At 44.8% G+C, this 21818-nt stretch overlaps 1 protein-coding gene across 2 annotated transcripts in view; it reads right to left on the bottom strand.

Annotated features, from left to right (window-relative positions):
- Positions 1-275: 275 nt before the first annotated feature.
- Positions 276-21818, bottom strand: part of UNC5B (unc-5 netrin receptor B) — a 37628-nt gene continuing 16085 nt past the window's right edge. For both annotated transcript variants that reach the window (XM_074232768.1, XM_074232769.1), the window contains 9 exons: positions 18115-18309; positions 15436-15825; positions 14048-14135; positions 12553-12721; positions 12029-12262; positions 10010-10159; positions 8294-8458; positions 7460-7641; positions 276-5935 (listed from right to left, as the gene is read on the bottom strand). In XM_074232768.1, coding sequence (XP_074088869.1) covers positions 5770-5935; positions 7460-7641; positions 8294-8458; positions 10010-10159; positions 12029-12262; positions 12553-12721; positions 14048-14135; positions 15436-15825; positions 18115-18309 — 1739 coding nt within the window. In that variant the 3' untranslated portion in view covers positions 276-5769. The remainder of the gene's footprint in view (positions 5936-7459; positions 7642-8293; positions 8459-10009; positions 10160-12028; positions 12263-12552; positions 12722-14047; positions 14136-15435; positions 15826-18114; positions 18310-21818) is intronic.

The following is a 21818-nucleotide window of genomic DNA, read 5'->3' as shown; positions in this document are numbered from 1 at the left end:
TCATACCTATGGAAACCTGAGATGTTTTCCATGTTTTTCCATCCTTTAAGGCTTAGCTCCAGCCTTGTGTGCTAGAGGAAGCCTTCCCTGACCATTACAGAACTTGGTGCCTCCCCACTCTGATCAGATCCTATACTCTAGCCCTTGAATTACCATGCTGTTATTTCCTAAATTGGAGAACCCTAGAGGGTAGGGGCTGTTTTCTCCTTCTCATAAGCTCTCACCCTTGTGGACCCTGAGGAGAGAAAATATTGTGATTGACTGAAGGGCCCCTTTCCCTTTCCCTTCAGGGTCAGGTGGAGATGGACTGCCTATAGCAAGAGGCCCAAATATGTTTTCTAATGGGCCTAAACAGAAGTTGGCAGCAGGATTCACCTGGTTTCATTTTTTTATTAGACTAGGAAATATAATTTATTGCATAAAAATTCATTTTGTTACAATAGGAATGCTAGAAATTATTTACAGATTTGGAGTTTACAGAAGAAATTGTTCCAGGTTCAGGGGCTGTTATTTAAGCCCCCAGCCTCCCTATCCCACCCCTTGCCATATATAAATAGGAAAAGAGGATGCCCACTGAGCATAGCAATTGACCCTTTCCCCCTGGAAAGATTCTCTCCCCTCCCCAGCTACCAGAAACTTCCCTCCCTTGTGTGTCTGCTTTCCTGCCTGCCCTCTGGGACTATGGACAGATTTGCTGTTCCCTCTTGGGTTCTTGAAAGACCCACTGGTGGACCCTGGAGCCTGGAGACAGCCACAGAGAAGAGTTACAGAGAGAGGCAGGGAGATGGAGAGCAGAGAGAGAGACACACACAGAGTACAGAAGATCTGGGATCTCATGGTCCTGGGGGGAAGGAATAGACAATCCAAATGAGAGATATCCAAACTGGGGACAAATAAGCGAGCATACATCGTATGTAGTAAATAGAAGACAGTCACACACACACACACACACACACACACACACACACACACACACACTCTCACATGCACCCACATACACACGCACCCATATTCACACTCCTTCAGGTGATCTAGAAAAAGAGTTGGAAAAGCATTGAAATCCATTCCCTGCCCACAGTTCTGCTGGATCTGGGAGGCAATCTGACCAGAAAACCTTAGAGATGAGGGGCTCAGGAGAGCCTTCTGGGACCTAGGTATGAACAAGGGCAGCTGGGTCCTTCTTCTGGAGTTGATTCTGGGCTGAACCCTTACCAATGTTTCTAGAACTCAGACCACCCCCTCCCCTGTTCCAATCAGGGCTGATGTCCACATTGGGTCCTGTCCTCTCAAAGTCTCTGTGAGCACCACAGAGCTACAGGAGGAGGGGTGGTCAAAGAGCAGAGTAAGGAGTTTAGGGTCACAGAAAAAAGGAAATGGAGGGTAAAAAGGAGCTGGTAAGTAGAGGCCACTGGAGGTTCTGGGGTTTTGCCTCAGCATTTCCCTTGAGGACAGAATTATTGAACTTTGGAGTTAGAAAGGGGGCCCCAAAGGTCATATCTAATCCAACTTCTTTGTTTGATAGATAAGGAACACAAGGTCTAAATCGTTGGGTGCAGGATCCTAGAGGTGGAAGGTCATGGAGTCCAGACCTACCCCCCCCCCCCACTCCTGTCATTTTAAAGATGAGGAACTGAGGTTCCAAAAGGTTGTAACTTTTCTTGGAGTTGCCTAGATAGTAAAGAGGAGGGTTTGCATTGAACTCCAGGTCTTCTCACTACAAACCCAGGGGAGATAAGCAGCAAGAAGAAACAGGATTAGAATCCAGGTCTTCTGATTCCCTTTATTTCCCTACAGTCCCCAATCAGTCTACTCTATCCATCTGGCACTAGAAAGAAAGCATTGGACTTGGCAGCATGAGGAACTCCCCCCCCAAGTTCAAATCTTACTTTACTATCTTTGTTCCCCCTTCTTTGGGCCTCCAATTTTCTTATCTGCCAAATATAGAGGATGCTGTATTATTTCTTTGGGCACTTGATCCCTGTGATTGTTGTTCAGTTGTTTTAGTTATGTCTGACTCTTTGCAACCCCATTTGATGTTTTCTTGACAGAGATAATGAAGTGGCTGCCATTTCCTTTTCCAGCTCATTTTATACATGAGGAAACTGTGGCAAACAGGGTTAAGTGACTTGCCCATGGTCATGCAGTTAAATATCCTGAAGTCAAATTTGAACTCAGGTCTTTCTGACTTCAGGTCTGGCACTCTAGCCATTGTTCTAGCCCATTGCCCCAGTACTTATAATTGAGCTGTTCCAAAATTCAATTTATCTTGAAGACAGACCTCCAGCTAATGGCTAACATTTGACTGCTAAGCCCTTGAGGGGTCTATCCAGAGACTTGGTGAACTCCACTGGGTTGTACTCAGTGCTTTTCTGACCCCAAAAGGGTACCATGAAAGATGTCTGTCTGCAATATCTCCTTTCCTCACACTCAGTTGAGTTGCAGGTTACTTCTTTTTCTTTCTGGAAAAATACCCTGAGTCATGATATCCTTGGATACCAAATAGCCCCCAATCCCTCTGTCAAAGCTCCTAGCAAGAGTCTTCCAGACCCAATATTCAGATTTTGCCCCAGCCTGGGTTAGGGAGACTTTCCCATTCTCATTCCTTCCCTTCCCTTTTCCCCTGCCCCACCCAGCTATGAGAACCATTCTAAAACCTCCAGTTCACAGCCTCCAAACCCAGTATGGCCTGGCTTCATGCATTGTAAAAAGAGCCGCCTCCCAAATGAACAGCATTTTCAAAGGCACAGGGTCTACCTGGGTTGCTCAGGTGAATCCCCAGCAGCCACATGATGGCACAGGTTCCTACAAGTCCCTAGATAATAGCCAGAAGCAGCCTTAGAGGAACTGGTTCTTAGCTCTTGGTCTGGGTTAGGGTGTGAGGATAAAAAAATGAGCTGGTTATTAGCCTTTGTCTAGCATGGGATGGGGCCAGCCAGGACAAGACCTGCACCCCCTCGGGAGCCAGTACTAAGAAACAGGACTCTGTCTTCCTTTTGTCCCATGGCTCCTTTTTCCTTTGTGCTCCTACTCTTTCCATCCCCTCCCAGAAATAGATGATGAATTGTGGGATATATAATTGGGAAAATCAAGCCAGATGGGGAGTCTTACTTCTCAACTGCCCCTCCTGGGACAGGGCCCACCTATTTACTGGCTTTTCCAGTGGGAGAGGGATTCCCCATTGTACCAGGCTCAGCTGTGAGGTAGATAGAACACATACATATTGCCTCAACTTCCATGTCTGTTGAAATAGGCCAAAACTAGTCCTGAGGATCCTATTCCAACTTCTTTCCATTATAGGACCTGGAAGAGACTTCACTAGGAATGGGGGCACCAGCATTAGAGAGAAATAAGCCCTTGGAATTGAGACCTGGGCTGGCAAAATCTGACAATGTCATCTGTGCTTTGGCATTACCCCTCCCCCCAAGCCATCTTCCCTTCCATAGGGGTGTTACTGGCTTATTGGTCCTAGATAGCCAGAACCCATGATCCAAGATTTAGTTAGAATGAACCAGAGAAGTCACCAAATTCAGATGTCTCCTTTTAGAAAGGAAAAAAAAAAGCTGGGGTTCTGAGAGTTTAGGGGACTTTTCCAAAGGTCACAGAGGGAGGAAGTTGGAGTTGAACCCAGGATCTGTGGCTGCATATGGAGCACCCTTTATCATTCAATTATACTCTCCTTTGGAGAGGCAAGATCTTTCCTGAGGAACTATGAGGAAGAGGTGAAAAATCCCTTTTTAAGACCAACTTGTCTGACCCCTTCCCTCCTTTTTCAAGAGAAGATACTGACCGAGGTCCAGAAATAGAAAATTATTTCATCATGATCACACAGCTAGTCATTTATAGAAACACAACCAAATGATGTCTAATTTCCTATTTTTTCACTATACTAGGAATTTCATCACATTCAAGATTCATATAAGGGATGGAGTTGTATTCCCCCCATTATATGTGGAGGGGGTAGGCTCTGAGGTACAGCTCTTGGCCTTGTTCGGCTGACCCAAGTGGCCAGCTCTTAGAGCTCCCTAGCTATGACCTTTCAAATCTGGTTCAGGTGAAGGGATTTGGCCTATTTTGGACTCCCTGCCATATGCAACACAACCTAGGTTTGTTTCTCATATTTTTTCTCCCACATACCTAAGTCTTGATTTTGAGAGCTTATCCTTCATTCAGGAAGACAGAATAATGACTTAGCAACCACCTAGAGTCCCCCGCAATCCCAATCTCCTTTGCTACACTGTGCGGACTGGGCTATCATCTAAACCCCATAACAATTTTGGTTCTTGAAAGACATCAGGCATAAACATTAGCCAGGTCACTGGCAATAACTCTCCAACCAAAGGGTCAATTCTTTCCAATGATGCCTCCCCTGGCTCTGGATTATTATTACCAAGCAGGAAATCCAGGCTTCCAACCAGGATGGGAAGCCCAAGGTCTTCCACGATGGTGGGCTGCTGCCCTGCATCCAAAAGTGCCATCCGGGATGTGAAATCTGTAGAATATCTCCTTTTATCCTTGTTGGACAAATATAAGGCAAATATATATACATTTCTGAGGTGCAGGGGAAACTGTGGTGCTCCTTTCAGTTACTGCTCCTTCTAGACTCTGAGGACATATGGTATCTTTCTAGCTTCTCCTAACTCCCGTTGGTCTCCCTTCTGGCCAGATTCCCATGCCTTCCCACTCTCCTCCCCTCACCCTGCTCAACAGAATCCGTTCTCTTTCCTTTTTCCCTAAGGAGAGAAGACACCATCCCATGGCATCTGGAGATGATCAAGCCCAAGTGATTCAGCCATCATGTTGTCTTATATCTCTTCTGAATTTAACCCAACATTGATTTCAAGGACAAAAATTTTCCAACCAACCTCTCCTGGTTTCCTTCCCTCCCTCCCTCCTTCATTCCTGGGATTTACATGACTTTGTCCATACCCCCAAATTCACACACTCATCCACTCAAGGAAACAGTTTTTAAATCTTTTTTTGTTTGTTTTTAGTTTTCTTTCTTTTTTTTTTCTTAAAAAGGACTCATCCAAAGATCTGGATAATAAATCATTTTGCGTTTCCTAAGAAACTGGGTTTTTTCCCCTCTTTTTTTCCTTCTTTGTGGCTTTTGTGGTTTTCTTTTTTGACATTTTAATAGCCATCTATCTAAAGCTCTCTCTTTCTCTCTCTCTTTTTGACAGAAGAAAGCAGTTTGTCTAGATCATACTGGACTTCTTCAAAGCATAAAATGATGTTAAAGGAGGAGAGGAGGGTAGGGCAGTGGGAGGAGAGAGAAACCCATCATTGAAAAGAAATGAAAAGAAAACCCAACCCAGAAGCCTTAGAGAGAGCCCTGGTCTCTGAGGGCTGTGGGAGCTGTTGTGCATATATATATAAAATATATATATATATGTATATGTATATGTTTATGGGGTTGTGGTGGAGGGGTCACCTCCCCCTTTGACTGAGGCTCTCATCTTCACAGAGCCCTTGGTCCCAAGCTCCCTGTGGCAGAAGGGTTGGAGTAGGAAGAGACAGAACCTGGCAATGGGGGATTCTAGGCTCTTTTGTCAATGGAGTGTGTAAATTTCCTAAGGCTGGTTATGGTAAGTGAGAGTGGGAGGAGGAAGAGGAAGAGAATGGGGAGAGCCCCGTCTGCAGTTGTGGGGTGAGATGGGAGAGGACATCTCCCTATCCCCAAACTCACCCCCTTTTTCCCTGTGCTCTCATCCTGTCCTACCCCCTACAGTTCCACCCTTCCTGTGTCCATGGGCAGCAGCCAGGGTGCCATCAGCAGTCACCGTCCGTGGCCATGACCACCAGCATCTCACTCTTGCCCATTTCTTCCAAGGCACTGGCCAGAGTGTTGAGGTCACCGTCGTCCTGGTGCAGGGATTCCCACAGATCCAGGATCACCCCTGTGGGGCTTGCTTTGGTGGCAAAATAGTTCAGGTACCTGGGATTGATGGAAAAAAAAGAAACACTGGGTCCCTCAATGGTAGGACAAAGCAGTAGATGATGGCATCAGAATATGGCAGAAGGAAACATGTCTCTGTGACTCATTATTCCTATTTATAAAGTAGGGATAACAATCTACACCTACAAATGAGATCATGCTCGCAAGAAACTTTTTAAAGAACTATATTATCATCATAATTTTTTTGGTTTTTTTTGTTTTGGCAAGGCAATGTGGTTAAGTGACTTGCCCAAGGTCACACAGCTAGGTAATTATTAAGTATCTGAGGTCGAATTTGAACTCAGGTTCAGTGCTCTACCCTCTGCGCCACCCAGCTGCCCCTTATAAAAATTATTAACACATGATTATATCATGGCTACAAATTATATCATGGATATTACTAATATCAATCAACAACAATTCTGCAAGCATATCTTGAGTGCCTATTGTATTCAAGTATTATGTTAGGCCCTGATAATATAAAGACAAAAAGTTAATAGTTTCTATCTTCAAGGAGCTTCCACATGCCTGGAGAGACATGACATGTACATGGATATGCAAATACAACATATATCCAAAGTAATACAAACTCGTTTCAAATGGAGAGGAACTAACAACCATAGAGATCAAAAAGAGATCCCTGTAGGAAGTGCATCCTGAGCTGTTCTTTGGGGGAAGCTAGAGATTCTATAAGGTGAGGCAGGATAATCTGTACAAAGGTGTGGAGGTGGGAGATGGAATATTTTATATGGATAACAGCAATTGGTCAGTCTGAAACAAAGAAAGACCTAGGAGAGCCAGATTGTGGCTTTTATTATGAAGCTGAGAGAGGGCAGGGCCAGAGTCCATGTCCATGTGCAGATTGGGATTTGATGTATTTCTCAATTAGGATCTGAGGATGTGTGTATGCACATGTGTATAAGAAAGGGGAGGAGAGTGAGGGTAAAATTGGAAGAAGGTAGCTATCATGAAAGGATCAATAAAGGAATAGAGGAAAGAATATAGAATCAAAATTTTGGAGCTTGAAAAAGTCTTAGAAATGATCTCTAACCTGACTCCCTAATTTTACAATTGAGGAAGCTGAGGCTTAGCAAGAGGAGGTGAAGACCTCATGGTCACACAGCTATGGAGTGACCTTGGCAGGGCTGGGATTCTAATTCAGGTCTCATTATGCTGTCCTCTGCTATCTCCCTACACCACCATCTTTAGAGAATGGAGATTGCCACCAGGCTATAAAACCTCCCACTGAATTGAAAGCTATTTGAGGGTACAGTCTTTATTTTATTCCCCTTTGTATTTCTTATAAGATAGTGGCTTGTCCAAAGGAAAGATTCACTGCTTGAAGAATGAGCTCAATTCCAACCTAGGTTAGAAGAGAGTTAAAGATTATCTAAGCAAGACAGCAGTGAGATTGGGTTAGGGGTGCAAGGAGCCAAAAAATTTCTTATAGAGATTGAGAAAGGTCATGGTTGGAAGGGTGTATTTGTGGGATACATGGGAGAGTAGGAAGCTATAGTCACTCACCGATCCATAGACAGTTTTTGGGCCAACAGCCTCCAATCATTTCCCCGGGAGTTGGGAGCATCAAGGCTATTGCAGATCTTCTGTCGGATGGACAATGGGATCTTGAAGGCGTAGGGTCCCAGTTGGGTGGTTACTGTACTGCTGGGTGCAGAGCAGAAGTTATCTAGGGACCCAGCGGCTGTCTGAAATGGGAAAAGAAGGTAGAGATTAGGAAGGGCAGAGGGTCCCTTCCCAATACTCAGATGATTCTGACATCTTCCTTTTCTATCTCTCTCATACCTTTAATCAATCTATTTCTTAAGCTCCTACCATGTGAGAGGTACTATGCTGAATACGGGGTGGGGGGGAGACATGCAAAAAGAGGTCAAAGATACAAAGATAGCATCTACCCTCAAAGGACTTACAATCTAATGGGAAGGAGATTACAGAAAAAGCTATGGATGCCATATCCAACTTGGCTGGCTACTGACCTTGATACCAATTCCCAACTAGACTGGTATTCTCTCAAAGGTTGGGATCAAGTCTTAAAGACTTTCTTGGTTATGTCTAATAGCTAGTATGATGCACCACACATTGGAAATGGGTTCTTAATACTTGTTGATGATGATAACATTAAGATTCTCTTTTCTCCTAATTTTCAGTCATTTACATTTTCGGCAACATTTTGTCCAACCCTTTACTGCTTATTCGAAGAAAAGGTGGTGTCCCACTTGGGCTTGACTTATCAATATTAGCACCATGGACAGTCCTCTTCATGCCTAGTTTCCCATGGTTTTTGAACTGGGTGGACTGCTCCCTCCCAGGAAAGAAGGCACTCCCATTACTAAAGCTTACCTCAGCCAATGTTGTATGCAACTGGAATATTTGGCCTTCCCCCTCCACTTGCCGCACACAGATCTTGCAAGTCAATTCTGTGGAGGCCAGGCTGTATCTTTCCAATGTGAAAGTACAATGAAGGGCCTTCTGGCTGCCACTCCAGATATGGTAGAATGGAATTTCCTATGGAGAGGGGGAGCAACATGTATGATCAGATTCCAGCAGCCTCAGAAAGCATCTAGACCCTTCTCATTTCCTCTCTACTAATCTACATTAGGAACAATGGTAGAAAAACGCATACCCTAAACTACAGCTAGGCCTCTATGTCTGGTTTTGAGTTCCTCACTAGATTAGGGTTCTTGACTATTTCATGGAGCAACATATCCCCTTGGCAGTCTGATGAAATTTAGGAATTCCTTCTTAAAATCATGTTTTTAAAAAAAAGTTGAAGGAGATGCTAAATTTCAGTTGGAGGTTAGTGAAAATAACGAAACCATTTTGCCATTCAAGTTCATAAAAACTTTGAAATCTATACATGGACCCACTGGGAATTAAACCCCTCTAGCACTAGGGTTATCTTTTACCAGGGTTATCAAGCTTTTTCTGGGGTCAGGGTTTATCAACATATAGGCTGCAACAAACTTTTAGCAGACCCTTCTTGGATATAGAAGAAGCCCATCTATCATTCCCTCCAGAAACAAAAGAGTAAAAGGAAATTTTTATTAGCATAAGTTCTATTTATTCATAGAAGGAATCCAAGAGATAATCCCTTCCTATCCCAGAAGAGGAAATTGAGATTGGGAAAGGTACTTGTCCAGTGTACCCTAACTAGGAAATGGCACACTTGAAAAACTCATCCCAAATTAAATGCAAGTAATTCAGAACTTAAGTCTAAAGCTAATCTATATTGATAACTATTTAAAGATATATTATCTATTTCACCTATTTTTTCCCATTTCTGCTTCTTAATAATAATGACCAATCATGACTTCAGACCAATGAGGAGGAATGCTGCACATATTCTGCCCCAGAAGTAATGGGCTTTATGTGCAGAATGGACACAGCCAATATGGCAATTTGATTATGTATATTTATTACAAAGGGTTTGATTTCTCTCTCTCTCTCTCTCTCTCTCTCTCTCTCTCTCTCTCTCTCTCTCTTTCTCTTGCTTTCTTCCTTCCTTTCTCTTTTTTCTTCTTTCTTTCCTTCCTTCCTTCCTTCCTTCCTTCCTTCCTTCCTTCCTTCTTTCCTTCCTTTTTTTTTCTCTCTTCCTTAGTATCTTTGAGAGAGGAGGAGTGAAAGGGAGAGAAAACAAAAACCTATTCATTAAAAGAACTTCCAATTTGTTTGCAAAAAAGAACAAAGGTTTTGCTAATCTCTCAGTGCTCTAAAATCACTAGCTGTTACTATGTCTACCAAGGAGGCATTTCTCTCTCTAGAGAAGCAACAAGGCAGAGGATCTAGTTTAAAATTCTGTTGCTGGTGATTGCTACCTTTGTTACCTTGGACAAGTGATAACTCTTGAGAGAGTGTGGTCTATGTATCATATACTCAATTCAGTTTTCTTATGTGTAAAATGAATATGTTGGGTTGGATGGCTTTGGACAGCACATTCCAGCTCTAGGCCATGGTCCTAGGGTCCCAGATGCCAAAAATCTATCCATCATCAAGAGACGACCTTCTTTCTTCTTCCCCCTGCACCACCCCAACAGTGCCTCAGGCCAGTCTCCTCACCTGGTACTTGGCCAGCAGTTTGCTTCTCCAAAGGGCATGGGGGATATCATGGATGGAAAGGCGAAGATTGTGGTAGCTGTCCTTAAAAAGCAGGGGCTTGGGCTCTTCCAGCAGGTACCCACCTAGGGTCTTCTCCAGCTCCAGCACCTCCTGTAGGGCACCCAACAAGAGAGCTCATGAACTGGTTTATTTCCCCTTAATCTCTACAAATCCTAGCATAGGCCAGAGGGGGATCAGGAGCAAGGATAGAGGCCCTATGGACAGACTAACAGAAGCCAAGCCCAGAGAGGGAGGTAGATGAGAGAGAAAGCAGAAGAAAGAGGTCATGTCACCCTAAATGTCAGACTCAGGATAAAAATTGAGCCTGTGATCTCAGGGAACCCAGTGGGTAGGTGCAGGGAACCATCATTGATTTGTTTGGCAAATTATTAGGGCAATTCTGTAGAGACAGACTTTATAAGGGAAGGGTTAAAAACCAAGAGTTAAAGAATGATTCTAAAGACCCAAGAATACTCTTTGGAGATTTCAGATCTCATAGAGGTTTCAGAAACTAAGGTCAGGTGAGCTAGATCAGCTAAGATGAGGGTGAGTTAATGTTTCCTGCAAACAAAAATGATCTAGTATGGCTCTTGTTGTCTTTTCTCTCTGTTCACCACTGAACTCTCCCAGACCCCTAATGGTTTTAAGGTAGTGTCTGGGTTTCTACTTACTCACTCCCTCAACCTGGGACTTAGTCTCGCTTTTGTCCCTGCCTCCATTATATCTTTCAAGACTTGGATCATGAGGGATTGGCATCCTCCCTAGTTTAGACTTGGGTCTCCCTAGCTTAGTCTACTCACTTTACTGGGAGATCAGGGAATACCTGGGCTTCTTTAGCACTCAGCTATAATTTTGCATTTTGGTCAGTGTCATTGCCTAAAATTATCTGTTTTCCCTAGATTTATCTAGTCTCCTCTACTAAGTTATGAACCCAAATGCTGAGCTGTCCTCTTGCCCCTGCAAACATGCTAAGTGGTTGGTGATATATGGGTTGGCTGATTGTTAGGAGAATGAGAAAGAACAACTTACAACCTGTTCCTTCTGCAAGGAGGTCACTGATTACTATACTTGGGAGTCAGGAGAGACCCTTTGTGGCCATGGTTCAGTGATCAAGCCTTGGCTCTTATGGATAGAATAATTGTTGGATTCATATGTACTAATGTATGTAAAGCAATCTGAAAGGACTATCTAAATGTCTATCATTGTGATTAAATCAGCTCTGACTCCTTATGAATAGACCTGGTCATGTTGTACCTCTGCTCAAAAGCACTCAATGGTTCCCTACTATCCCCCAGTTCATACTCCTTAGCCAGGCATTCAAGACTCCACCTTGGGTTCTTCACCACACACTCATTTCTGGGTTACTCACCATTCCCTAGAAGACATACTCTCATTTTTCCCTACATTTGAAATGTCTTCCCTCATTACCTGATTAATTTTCATTCATTTTTAAAACCCAACTACAACTACATCTCTTCAAAGAATCCTTAGACCCCCACCCCAACTCCACAGCTGGCCAAGATTCTTTCTCCTTTTGGACTCCCTATAGCCCTATAACTACATCTCTCTAAATGAATGTAATTATCATTCCAAAGTCTGGCTTCTTGTCCAATCATTATGGACGGTGGGTTGGTAGGGAAAAGATTAGAGGAATAAGAGAGAGAAGGTATCTTGGGTGAGACTACATTATCAATGATGTAAGTATTTTTGCATTTGATTTAGGAAAGAGTTGAGAATGAGGTCACAAAGGTAAGCTCTCTGAGGGCAGGGACTTTCATTTTTAATCACCTAGTATGTTGTCTGCTATCTAGTAAGTATTAAATAAATGTTTTTGTTTAATGATATCAGAGGAGGACCAAGATGGCCCTTGGGGAGTTGGAAGATACTCTGTTGAGTATACAGGGGAAGCTTGGAAAGTAACATGAAATAGGGGTTGGGGAGACATAAAGTATAGTCACAGACTGGCAATCCACAGCCTACCTTAAGTGCATCAGGTGTATCTTCCAGGCAGTAGACCCTGAGGCTATACTCCAAAGAGGTGCAGAGTGCAGGGGCAAAGATGGCCAACTGGAGACGTTTGATGGCTGAGCGGGAATAGGACTCCCCCATGAACACATAGGTGCCCAGCTGGTCCAGAAGGATGTGGCAGGACTTGGCTTCCAGCTGGCAGTAGCAAGGGGTATTCAAAGTTTCCTCCTCTAGAGTCACAACCTCCTGCCAGAAGTGGGATGGGAAGAACCCCATGAGGCACAGGTCAACTATATGGTGTCTTAGGCTGGTGCCCTACTCCCTCTATGCTCTGGGGCTGACCAGAACAAGCTAAATTTCCTGGCTAGTGAGCCAAAGAGGAGATGATTTCTCTTCCTGGAGGCCTTGAAGGAACAGGACAGGTAGCTTAAAGGAAATCCCCCACTTCCCTGTTTCCCCCGAGGAGGGGATGGGAGACTTATATGAGCTCTTACATGAGAAAACCTGCTGTGGTCTACTCTCCCCTAGCTCCTTACCTCCCAATTCCCTTGGTGGGATTGAGTCTTCAGCTGGAAGATCCAGTCCCCAGAGTTGATCTCAGCACAGTGGGGGACTGTAAGGATGACTGGCCGGCAGAGGAGCAGTCCCGTGGGCCCACAGGTCACCATGGGGCTCAATACTGTCTGGGTCCCTTCTGAAGGTAAGCTGAGATGGGGAGGGAGGGAGAGAGAGAGAGAGAGAGAGAGAGAGAGAGAGAGAGAGAGAGAGAGAGAGAGAGAGAGAGAGAGAGAGAGAAATGAAGGTCTCTGCCCTCAGGGAGAGTGAGAGTCCTCTCCCAGCCAGGAATGGAAGGAGAAAGCATCTTAACCAAGCAAAAATCTCAGAGGAGCTATTTCTGACTTTGCTATCATCTTCTGCTTAGAATGTTCGTGTATCAAATGAAGGAAAATGATTCCACGCTCCTTTCACAGTGAGAAGATTATGGGATAGAATGCCAGTCCTGCCTAATATCCTCTTTGCTACCAGAAAAGGGACTAATATTGTCCTGTCCTGGGACCCCAGGCACTGACATCTGCTTAGGAGACAATGGGTACAGCTTACTTGGAAGGAAGAATAGGGACTCTATACAGTTAGTCCTGGGGATAGGGGAAGGGGGGTGACTGCTCCCTAGTGATATGAAGCCCCCTCCAAGTTGATTGTTCTAGGGAAGCAATGGGAAGACAAAAAGAGTGAGATGGGTAACCATGGAAAGAGCGCCGATTCAGAATCAAAGGTCTTGAGGTCAAATATTGTCTCTGTTGCTTATGTGGTAATGTGGAACAAACCACTTAACCCTCCTAGACCCCAGACTCCTCAGCTGTCAAATGTCAGCCTCATGGGGTCCTTCTTGGCTCTGAGATCACAGATTTTCATCTTTTATCTCATGATGATGCCCATAATCTTGTCTAGTCAGAGAAAGGGGGCTTCCTAGAGATGGGGATCTTTCTCTTTACTCTAGGGGTTCACAGTTTTCCATTCATGGAACATGAGGGGAAGAAGGACTGATCTGGTAGAAAAAGCCAGGGTCTGCAGCAGGGAATGATTTGAGACAACAGGAAAAGCTACAGTCCTCCTTCCCTCCCTCCCTTCTCTCCAAGGCTCCTTCTTATATTGTCTGGTGGAAGCACTGCGATATCCCACCAATGACTCATGTCTTTGGTTAAAGAAGCATCAGTCTGGGACTTGTAAATGTCCTTGGGAAGGATGAGGCACCAGGTCTGTCCTTCTGAGTTATTCACACCTAGCTGTGGGAAATCATTTATTCAGATCTTTTCCTCTTGACAACTGGCTCGGGGGACCAGGAGCTTTGATGGAAGGGAATAAGGTGAAGGGTGTTTTGGATAGAGGGTTCAGCTTGGGATGGGTGGGCAAGACCAAGAACATGCCACAGTGAGGGGCTCTGGGTTTCTCAAGGGCAGCAAAAAGGCCAGGATAATAAAAAGAAGGGCCAAGAGTCACCCTGAGATGAGGGAGAGGGCCCCAGCTACTCACAGGGTGTTCTCCGCCTTGTTGATGAGCAGGTACATCTCGTAGAATTTCCCCTGGGGGATGGCCCCGTTGGGTACCAGCAGGCTCACCCCTGGAGGGAAAGGGAGTTCAGTGGGGGAAGGGGGTGGAGAGATGGGCATGAGCTCCAAAGGACAGAGAGACTGATCCCTTACCCCATGCCAGGGCTGAGGCACCCAGGGGACAGATACTTGCTAGGGGTGGAGGTCCCTGTCTGGACCTCAGGTTCCCTCAAGTGAGGAAGCTGGACCAGATCACCTCTAAGATCCTTTCTAGGTTTGACATTTTGTGTGTCTAGCTTCTACCACCTAGAACCCACATCTTGGAATTAGGAAAACTCAATCCAAATTCTGCCTCACATAGATGTGTGACTCCGAGAAAGTGTCAGATCCCATTATCTACAAAATGAGGGAGCTGACGTTGATGGCCTCCAGGGTCCTTTTCATCTTTAAGGATTATGAGCCTATGATCCTCATGTAAGGGGCAGGGGCAGCAAGAACAAAATGCAAGCCTTAACATGGGATGAAATTCCAACTCTACCATTGACTGTCTATAAGGCTGGAAAAAACTCACTTCCCCTTTCTAATCCTCAGTTTGCTCATTTGTGAAATGGGTGGATCACAGGCTGAAAACCATAAAGAGCTACAGAAAATGTGAGCTATTATTTTTAAAATTTCTATGACTTACGACTCTAAATGGAAGAGTGAGAAATCTGTGATTTCTCATAAAAAAGACAATGAAATGTATAGTGGTTAAGGTGCTATATCTTAGGTTAAAAAGACCAGGGTTTAAATCTTGCTTCTCCTATTTATTAAGACTCAGGTTCCTCAATTGTAAATTTTACTTATCTTACAGGATTGTTGTGAGGCTTAAACGACCTACTGTATGCATAGCCTAGCTCTGCATAAAGAGCACAGGTTCTAAGGTCCTGGGTTTGAATCCTGCCTTTAGCACTTGCTGCCTGTGTGACCTGAAACAAATCATTTTTATCTACTCTGCCTCACTTTCCTCATCTAGAAAAAGAAGAGGCTGAACTCCAAGACTCCTCAGGTTCTAGACCTACACCTCTGTGGTCTCTCAGAAGCTCTCTGCAAACCATCACATGATATGAAAATGTCAGCTAGCAACAACATGACGTCCATCCTTGGGGGGTGTAGGGGAGACCAGATCAGCAGGCCTATCCAAAGGGGAAGGAAAGGGGGAAAGGAGCCAGGGCAGGAGGGGGCACAGTCCCAGTAGGAGGGCAGGATGGAGGGAGTGGGATGAAGGAGCAGAGCTGAGGGTGGGGATCTGGAGGATTCTGTATACCCCACCCCTTCCCAGAATAAGGGGCTGCCCTGCTAGGGTGCCAGGCATTCTATCTGGGCCCATACCTGTCCCAGGAATAGTGAGTCTCCCCCCAAGGCAGCCAAATGTCCCACTGGCACAGATGCTAGGATCTCGAGGCAGCGCTAGGGGCTGCTGGGAGCCAAGGCTGGCATTCCGCAGGTTGAGAAAGTGAGCATCCCGGATCCCTTCGCCCGGGTAGGTGCCCATGGGCAGGACTCCTAGCAGGTCAGTCCCATCTGGAAGACCTGGAGTGGATGACGTGGTGGATGAGTTGTACACCTTGATCTTCAGACTGGGCAGGGGGTCAAGCAGAGGTGAGTTGGTCATAGGAATCTTATCAGAGGAGTCCTGCAGGGCAAACACGGGCCCTCGGTAGATGCCTGCACTGGCTGTGAGGTCCGGAGGCACCGACGGGTGGAGCAGCTGGGGGTTGTCTGCAGTTTAGGACATAAATCCACAATTAATCGATAGGATAAGCATTTATTAAATAGCTACGGTACCCTGGGAGAATAAAGAAAGGCAAAAGAAGCCAGCTCTAACCTGACCAGGGAGGCAATGGGGAAACAACTATATCCGAACAAGATACAAAAGGGATGAGTTAGAGATGATTAGCAGAGAGAATCAGGGAAGGCTTCCTGGAAAAAGTGGGATTTTAACTAAGCTGTGAAGGATGCCAGAAAAGGCAAGGGGTGGTGATGAAGAGGAAGAACTGTCCAAGCTTGGAGATTAGTCAGAGAAAATATAGAGTCTGAAACTGCAGTGTGTTGTGTGGGGAACAGCAAGGAAGCTGGTATCAGTGGATTAGCACGTTCAGGGCCCCATACTAGAAGCTGAGTGATGGAATAAGGTGAGGTAGTGACTGGCACTGGGATTTTGTTGGCATAGGGGACTCCCAGGTGAGGAAATGCCTTCCATCAATGCCAGCTGGCATCTTCTTGGCAACTTATAGTCTTAGAGAGTTGCTGAGACTTTTGAAGAAACTGAATTACTTGCTCAAGGTCACTGAGCTAGCTAGCATGAGTTAGAGGCCTTAATCTCATCTTCGTAGCTTCAAGACTAGTTCCATAATTAATATGCCACACCGCCTATGAATTGGGCAATGATGAAAATGAAATATTCCTTGATCCAGGGACTTTCCCTTCTACTTGGGGAACTCAATTTAAGCATAGATATGTCTAATACACAAAGGGCCATATAAATGTCAGCTGTTATCATTATCAGCACCATCATCATTATCACCATTTTCATCATCTTCATCATTTATCATCATCAAAGTCATTATCATCATCATCATTATCATTGTTGTCATTGTCATCATCATTATCATTGTCACAAACATCATCATTTATTGCCATCATCATTATTATCATGCAGGGAGGGGAGTGATAGGGATAAAGCCAGTGACCACATAAACTGTTCTAGAAATATTTGAGGAAGGAGAGGACATTATCAGCCAAAGGAAATGGGACTAAAATGTATGGCCTGGGACATTCACCTTAAGTGCATTGGTCTCTTCTCCTAAGGAAAGGAGCCAGGAACTTTTAGGGAACCCTTATCCTAGTCTCAATGAAAAAAATTCCCATGATTTCAGATCCGGTGCCAGTTTCCTCAGCATTCAGTGGTTGCTGACTCAGTGAAGTTCTCCCTAGATAATCCAATGGGCATTTCTTTATATCTTAAATGACTGTGTGTCCCACTTTAAGGTCGATTTTAAAGTGGGAGACAGTCATTTTTTAAAAGTATAGACCTGATTTTATCTATATAAGGGGTTTCTGGTATGGGAATGTAGTAACAGCTGTAACTTAGGATCTTAGAAAGTTGGCCTGAGATTTCAAGTTTCTTGCCCATTGTCACAAAGCTAAAATGTGTCAGTGGTGGGATTTGAACTCAGGTCTTTCTGCTTCGAGGCTGGCTCTCAAGTCACTTTCCTCTGCCCCCTCCCAGGAAACATTCTCCTGGTATTAATTGACTGATGATTGCTTAAGACTCAGGAGGGTTTTGAGAACCTAACATGAAGATAGTTAAAGTAACTGAAAATATTCAGCCTAGAGAAGAAGACTCAGAAGACATGATATTTATATTCAAGAATTCGAGGGGCCATCACAGGCAAGTGGCATTTCTTCCAAAAGAATGTAAGCTCCATATGGGAAGGAACTGTTTCATCTTTGCTTTGTATCCCCAGTATCTACTACATTTCCTAGAGTACAGTAGGAGCTTCTAAGTTACTTTCTGATTAGTTGATTGAACATCATCAGGATGGACCCTCATGGACTCCTTCAAAGAACCCTTGGTACTCCCATCAGAGACCTGGCCTGAGTAAGCCATGGAGCTAATGTCCTTCAAAGAAGCTGGTGTTTTTATAGCTAGGGGCCATTTTGGTTCTCCAAGAACCCAAGCTCTTCCTTGTCCTCGGTTTATTTCTACTTCCCATAAATCCATCAGCTTCTTCCTTGGTGGATGGGGAGCTTCTTAAGTTTAGGAGCAGGTAGATTAGTCCATCAGTGAACATTTATTAATATCTACTGTGCTAGATACTGTGTTATATCTGTATCCCTCCACAGCTCTGAGTGGATATACAGCAGGTATTCGGCAACTGTTCACTAAGTTCTAGATTCTAAATAAGGTCTGGTGTCCACCCCAACTTCCAATCCCTCCTCTATTTTACAATCTCTGCTCTATTTGAGACTTGGGCATTTCTTCCCTCCCCCTCTTCTCCTCCTTACTGTGTCGAGCTGTCTTGAAGTTAACTGGATGGAAACCACCAGTGAGGGCAGCGGATGAGTCCGTGATGTCCGTGTCAAAGTCGCGGCAACTGTGCCGGTACACCACCACCCCAACGGCCATGAGGATGACGATGAAGACAAAAATGGCCACCACTATGCCCACGTAGAGAGCCACGTCCCCTGTTGCTTCCATTACTAAGGGAAAAAGGAAAGTGGAAAAATGTAAGGAGAGAGGGCAACATGGAAACCCATGTAATACCCCCTGACTTCAACCTAGTTCTCTACACTCATAGAGGCAGCATGGGGTCCCAGGTAGAGCACTCAGGGTCCTTGAAGTCACAAAGATTTGGGTTAAGATTTTGCCCCTGACACTTATTAGTGATGTAACCCTGGCTAAATCAACTTTTTGAATGTCACAAGGACAGCACACATAGACTCATCAAAGAGACCCTGATGCTCTTATCTGCAAGACCTTGTTTGAATGGACTATGGGGCCTCCTCCGTAAAATGGTGCTAATTATGGCACCAATTCACCAGGATTGTGGTGGAGGGCTCCAATAAGATAGTGCATGAAAATTACTCTGCAGACCTTAAAATGCAATGCAAATATCAGGTATTTTTGTAAGCTTTCCTAGTTTTGACACAATATAAATATAAAGGTGATCTCACTCTGATCCCTCAGTCCTTCAAAACTTTCCATTTGACAGGCTCAGACTCAGGGATCTGCCAGGCCATACTAGGAAATGACCAGTGAAGTAGGTACTAATAGATTCCAAATCTTATTCCTATGTAGTCTTTTCTTCTATCCTAACAGATTAATAGGGCAGAGGAGATAGCCTGGCCTTCTTTTATGAATAAAGAAGCAGGTCTTGGAAAAGGAGCAGGTATATGACTTAGCCAAAGTCACATAATGAGTTAGGCTGTGGGTCTCCAGACTTTCAGACTGAGGCTTTTTCCATTAGGCCCTACAACCCCTGGGATACAATCCCATTCTTTTGGCTATTTCTGAGCTCTCATGTTTAGGAAGTCAGATGGCACCAAAGGAAAGGCCATCTGGCAGACTCAGGAGATGACAAGAGAGGAGGAAAAGGCCATAGTCTAGAAACTTAAAGGCAGAAGGGAGATGGAAAGCAGGGAAAAGTGAAGAGTAGGGGGAGCATGTGAGGAGGGATATCAAGAGGCAGCCCCTAGCCCTGTCCCTTCCTTCCATTATGCTAACAGCTGGATCAGCTACCCTAGGGATGGATATGAGGCAGGGTCCAGACCTTCCAGCTGGGAACATCTGGGAACATCTGGGTTCAGTCATCTAGCCTCAGGATAGAAATATCACCTGCTTTGACACCATAGTAGGCTGACTCTTCCCCACCTTTCTTCTGAGGAGTTCTGGGGCACATTCTCCCATATACTAACTTTTAATGGGAACTCACTCAACCCTTGAAAAGGGGATAATTTGGTTTTACTTGGTCTAGTGCCAGGAGGCCCTGAGATGCTTCAGGATTGGTCACAGGCCTGGGCCTTTCATAACAAGGCTGTGATAGAACTCTGAGCTCTATAATAAGCAAATGCTGTTTTTACCACCCAAGAGATACCTGGGGTAAGGAGGAATTCTTAAATATTCCAGCAAAAACATCTGCCAGGCTTTGTCTACAGCCTGTTCCCCCTCCCTCTGCTTCCTTTTGCCACCTCTCCCAGTCTTTTCCCTCATTTTATAGTTCTTCTGTTCCATGGCTTTGAGTTATTGTGTGTCACATCCCCCAATTAGACTGAAAGCTCCAGGAAGACAGGCACCTTGCCTCTATAGGGCTCTGCAAAAAGAAATTATTGAATTGAGTACTTTGCCTTAACCCTTTCTAACTGTATAACCCTGGGCAAGTAAGAAACTGAGCCCCAGTTTCTCCATCTGTCAATTGAGGATAATAATAATGTCTACCTCTGAGAGTTGTTTCAAATGAATTCATCTATCTTTGAAAACGTTAAAGGCTCTATAAATGCTGGTTATATTTAGCCATTATTCGATGACCTCCATGGTCTACTCCCAGCTAGGACCTTGTGATTTAGGAGATGTTGAAAGCAGTCAGGGCAAGGACTCCATGTGCCATCCCCAGCCTCCGCTCTCTATTGACAGATAGCTCGGTTGAGAGGCTGGGGCTCCCGGGCACCCTCTTCTTTGCCTGCCTCTTGCTGCCTCTTGGATGGTCACGGAAGTGGGAGCCACCCAGGTTAGCTTCGTCCGCCTTCTCATTCATTGTATAACCCACATGTGGCCGTTTGCTCAGTAATTTACAATCTCTAATTAGTCAACCTGGCCTCTCCCCCTCCCCTAGCACTACTCCCACCCTCCTCCAGAGAGCTGGGGGTCGTTCAGCATTATTGCTAATTTTATTACTCTAGAATTATCTGAGAGCTGTAGTTTAATTACCACAGTATTATTTGGCTATTGCTGCTTTATTAGCCTTGGTGTTATTACTGTGGCATTATTAGCATGGACACCCGGGGGGGCTGACTTATGAGATAGTAAGTCCCTGGCAGGATGGGGAGAGGAAGGGAAGGAGGGAGGGAGACTAGCTCTTCTTCCAGGAAAGAGTTGGAGTAGCTTCAAGTGATGTGAGTGAGAAGAGAAGCGGATGGGGAATGATGGGGTGCCAGGAGGGGTCACATTGGGGTGGGGGATGATGGGGTAGAATCAGCCCTTTGGTGACAATCTTTGAAGGAGCAGCTAGAAATCCCAGGAGAAGGTTTCTATCCTAAGGGGATAGAACAAGGGACAGGACTGACGATTGAATGGGCAGGAATGGGCGGGGAGATGAGGGTCAGACCTCAGGTATGAGGGAGCCTGGAGCAGGAAGGGATAGGGAATGAGGAAGGGTAGGGGTATGAGGAGACCAGAAGAGAGGAAGGATAGAGCCTTATTGAGCTTCCATATATCAAACTGCCCACCTTAGGTGGGTCTTGGGAAGCCAAGGTCTCTAGCACCATGCCCAGTCCATGGCCTATGCAGCCATCTAGCTACAGCTACAAGAACTATTAGAAGATAAGAGCATTGCTTCTCCCAGGGAGATTCCCAGCATCCTTTCAGTCCCAGCTTCCCAGATCTCAGCATCCTTTCCCTGGGGTGGTCTACTGTTTAATCATATATCCCTTTAGTCTTTTCCTTTTCCTCTCTTTCCATTGGTTTTGGGGGGAATAAAAGGGACCATATGTGAACAAAGAACATCTACTTGTGTCCCCCAAATTCCTAAGAGGTCCCTTCAACCATTTCTAATATATTAAGAGGGGCAAGGGACCTCAGAGATCATATAATCCAGGTATTTATCATCTCTAGGCCCTAGAGATGGAAAAAATGTCACTATTTTCCCCTTGAACTTCTAACTGAAATATAGTATTTCTTAAAATTGCTTTAAAACATAAGGTTCATCAGACTACCTCCTGGTAGGGGGTAGGAGTCCATTACACACACAAAAAAAAAATCCTTGATCTAATCCAATCACCTCATGTCATAGATTAGGTAATGAGATTGAGAGAGAATAAGGATGTGTGTGTGGGGGGGTACACACATAAATCTTAAGACATTACATTTCCTCTAAGGTTATGGTTTTCCATTTGACAGAAAGAGAAACTGAGATACAGAGCTCTTTAATTTGTAAGAGGCCAGGTCTCCAGGTCATTGGCATAGTGCTCTTTTCAATATCTTAGGTATGCTCCCC

The sequence above is a fragment of the Macrotis lagotis genome, chromosome 4 (assembly GCF_037893015.1).
Source record: "Macrotis lagotis isolate mMagLag1 chromosome 4, bilby.v1.9.chrom.fasta, whole genome shotgun sequence".
NCBI lineage: Eukaryota > Metazoa > Chordata > Mammalia > Peramelemorphia > Peramelidae > Macrotis > Macrotis lagotis.
Note: the sequence above shows the minus strand (reverse complement) of the source record. Positions and strands in the feature narration are given on the sequence as shown.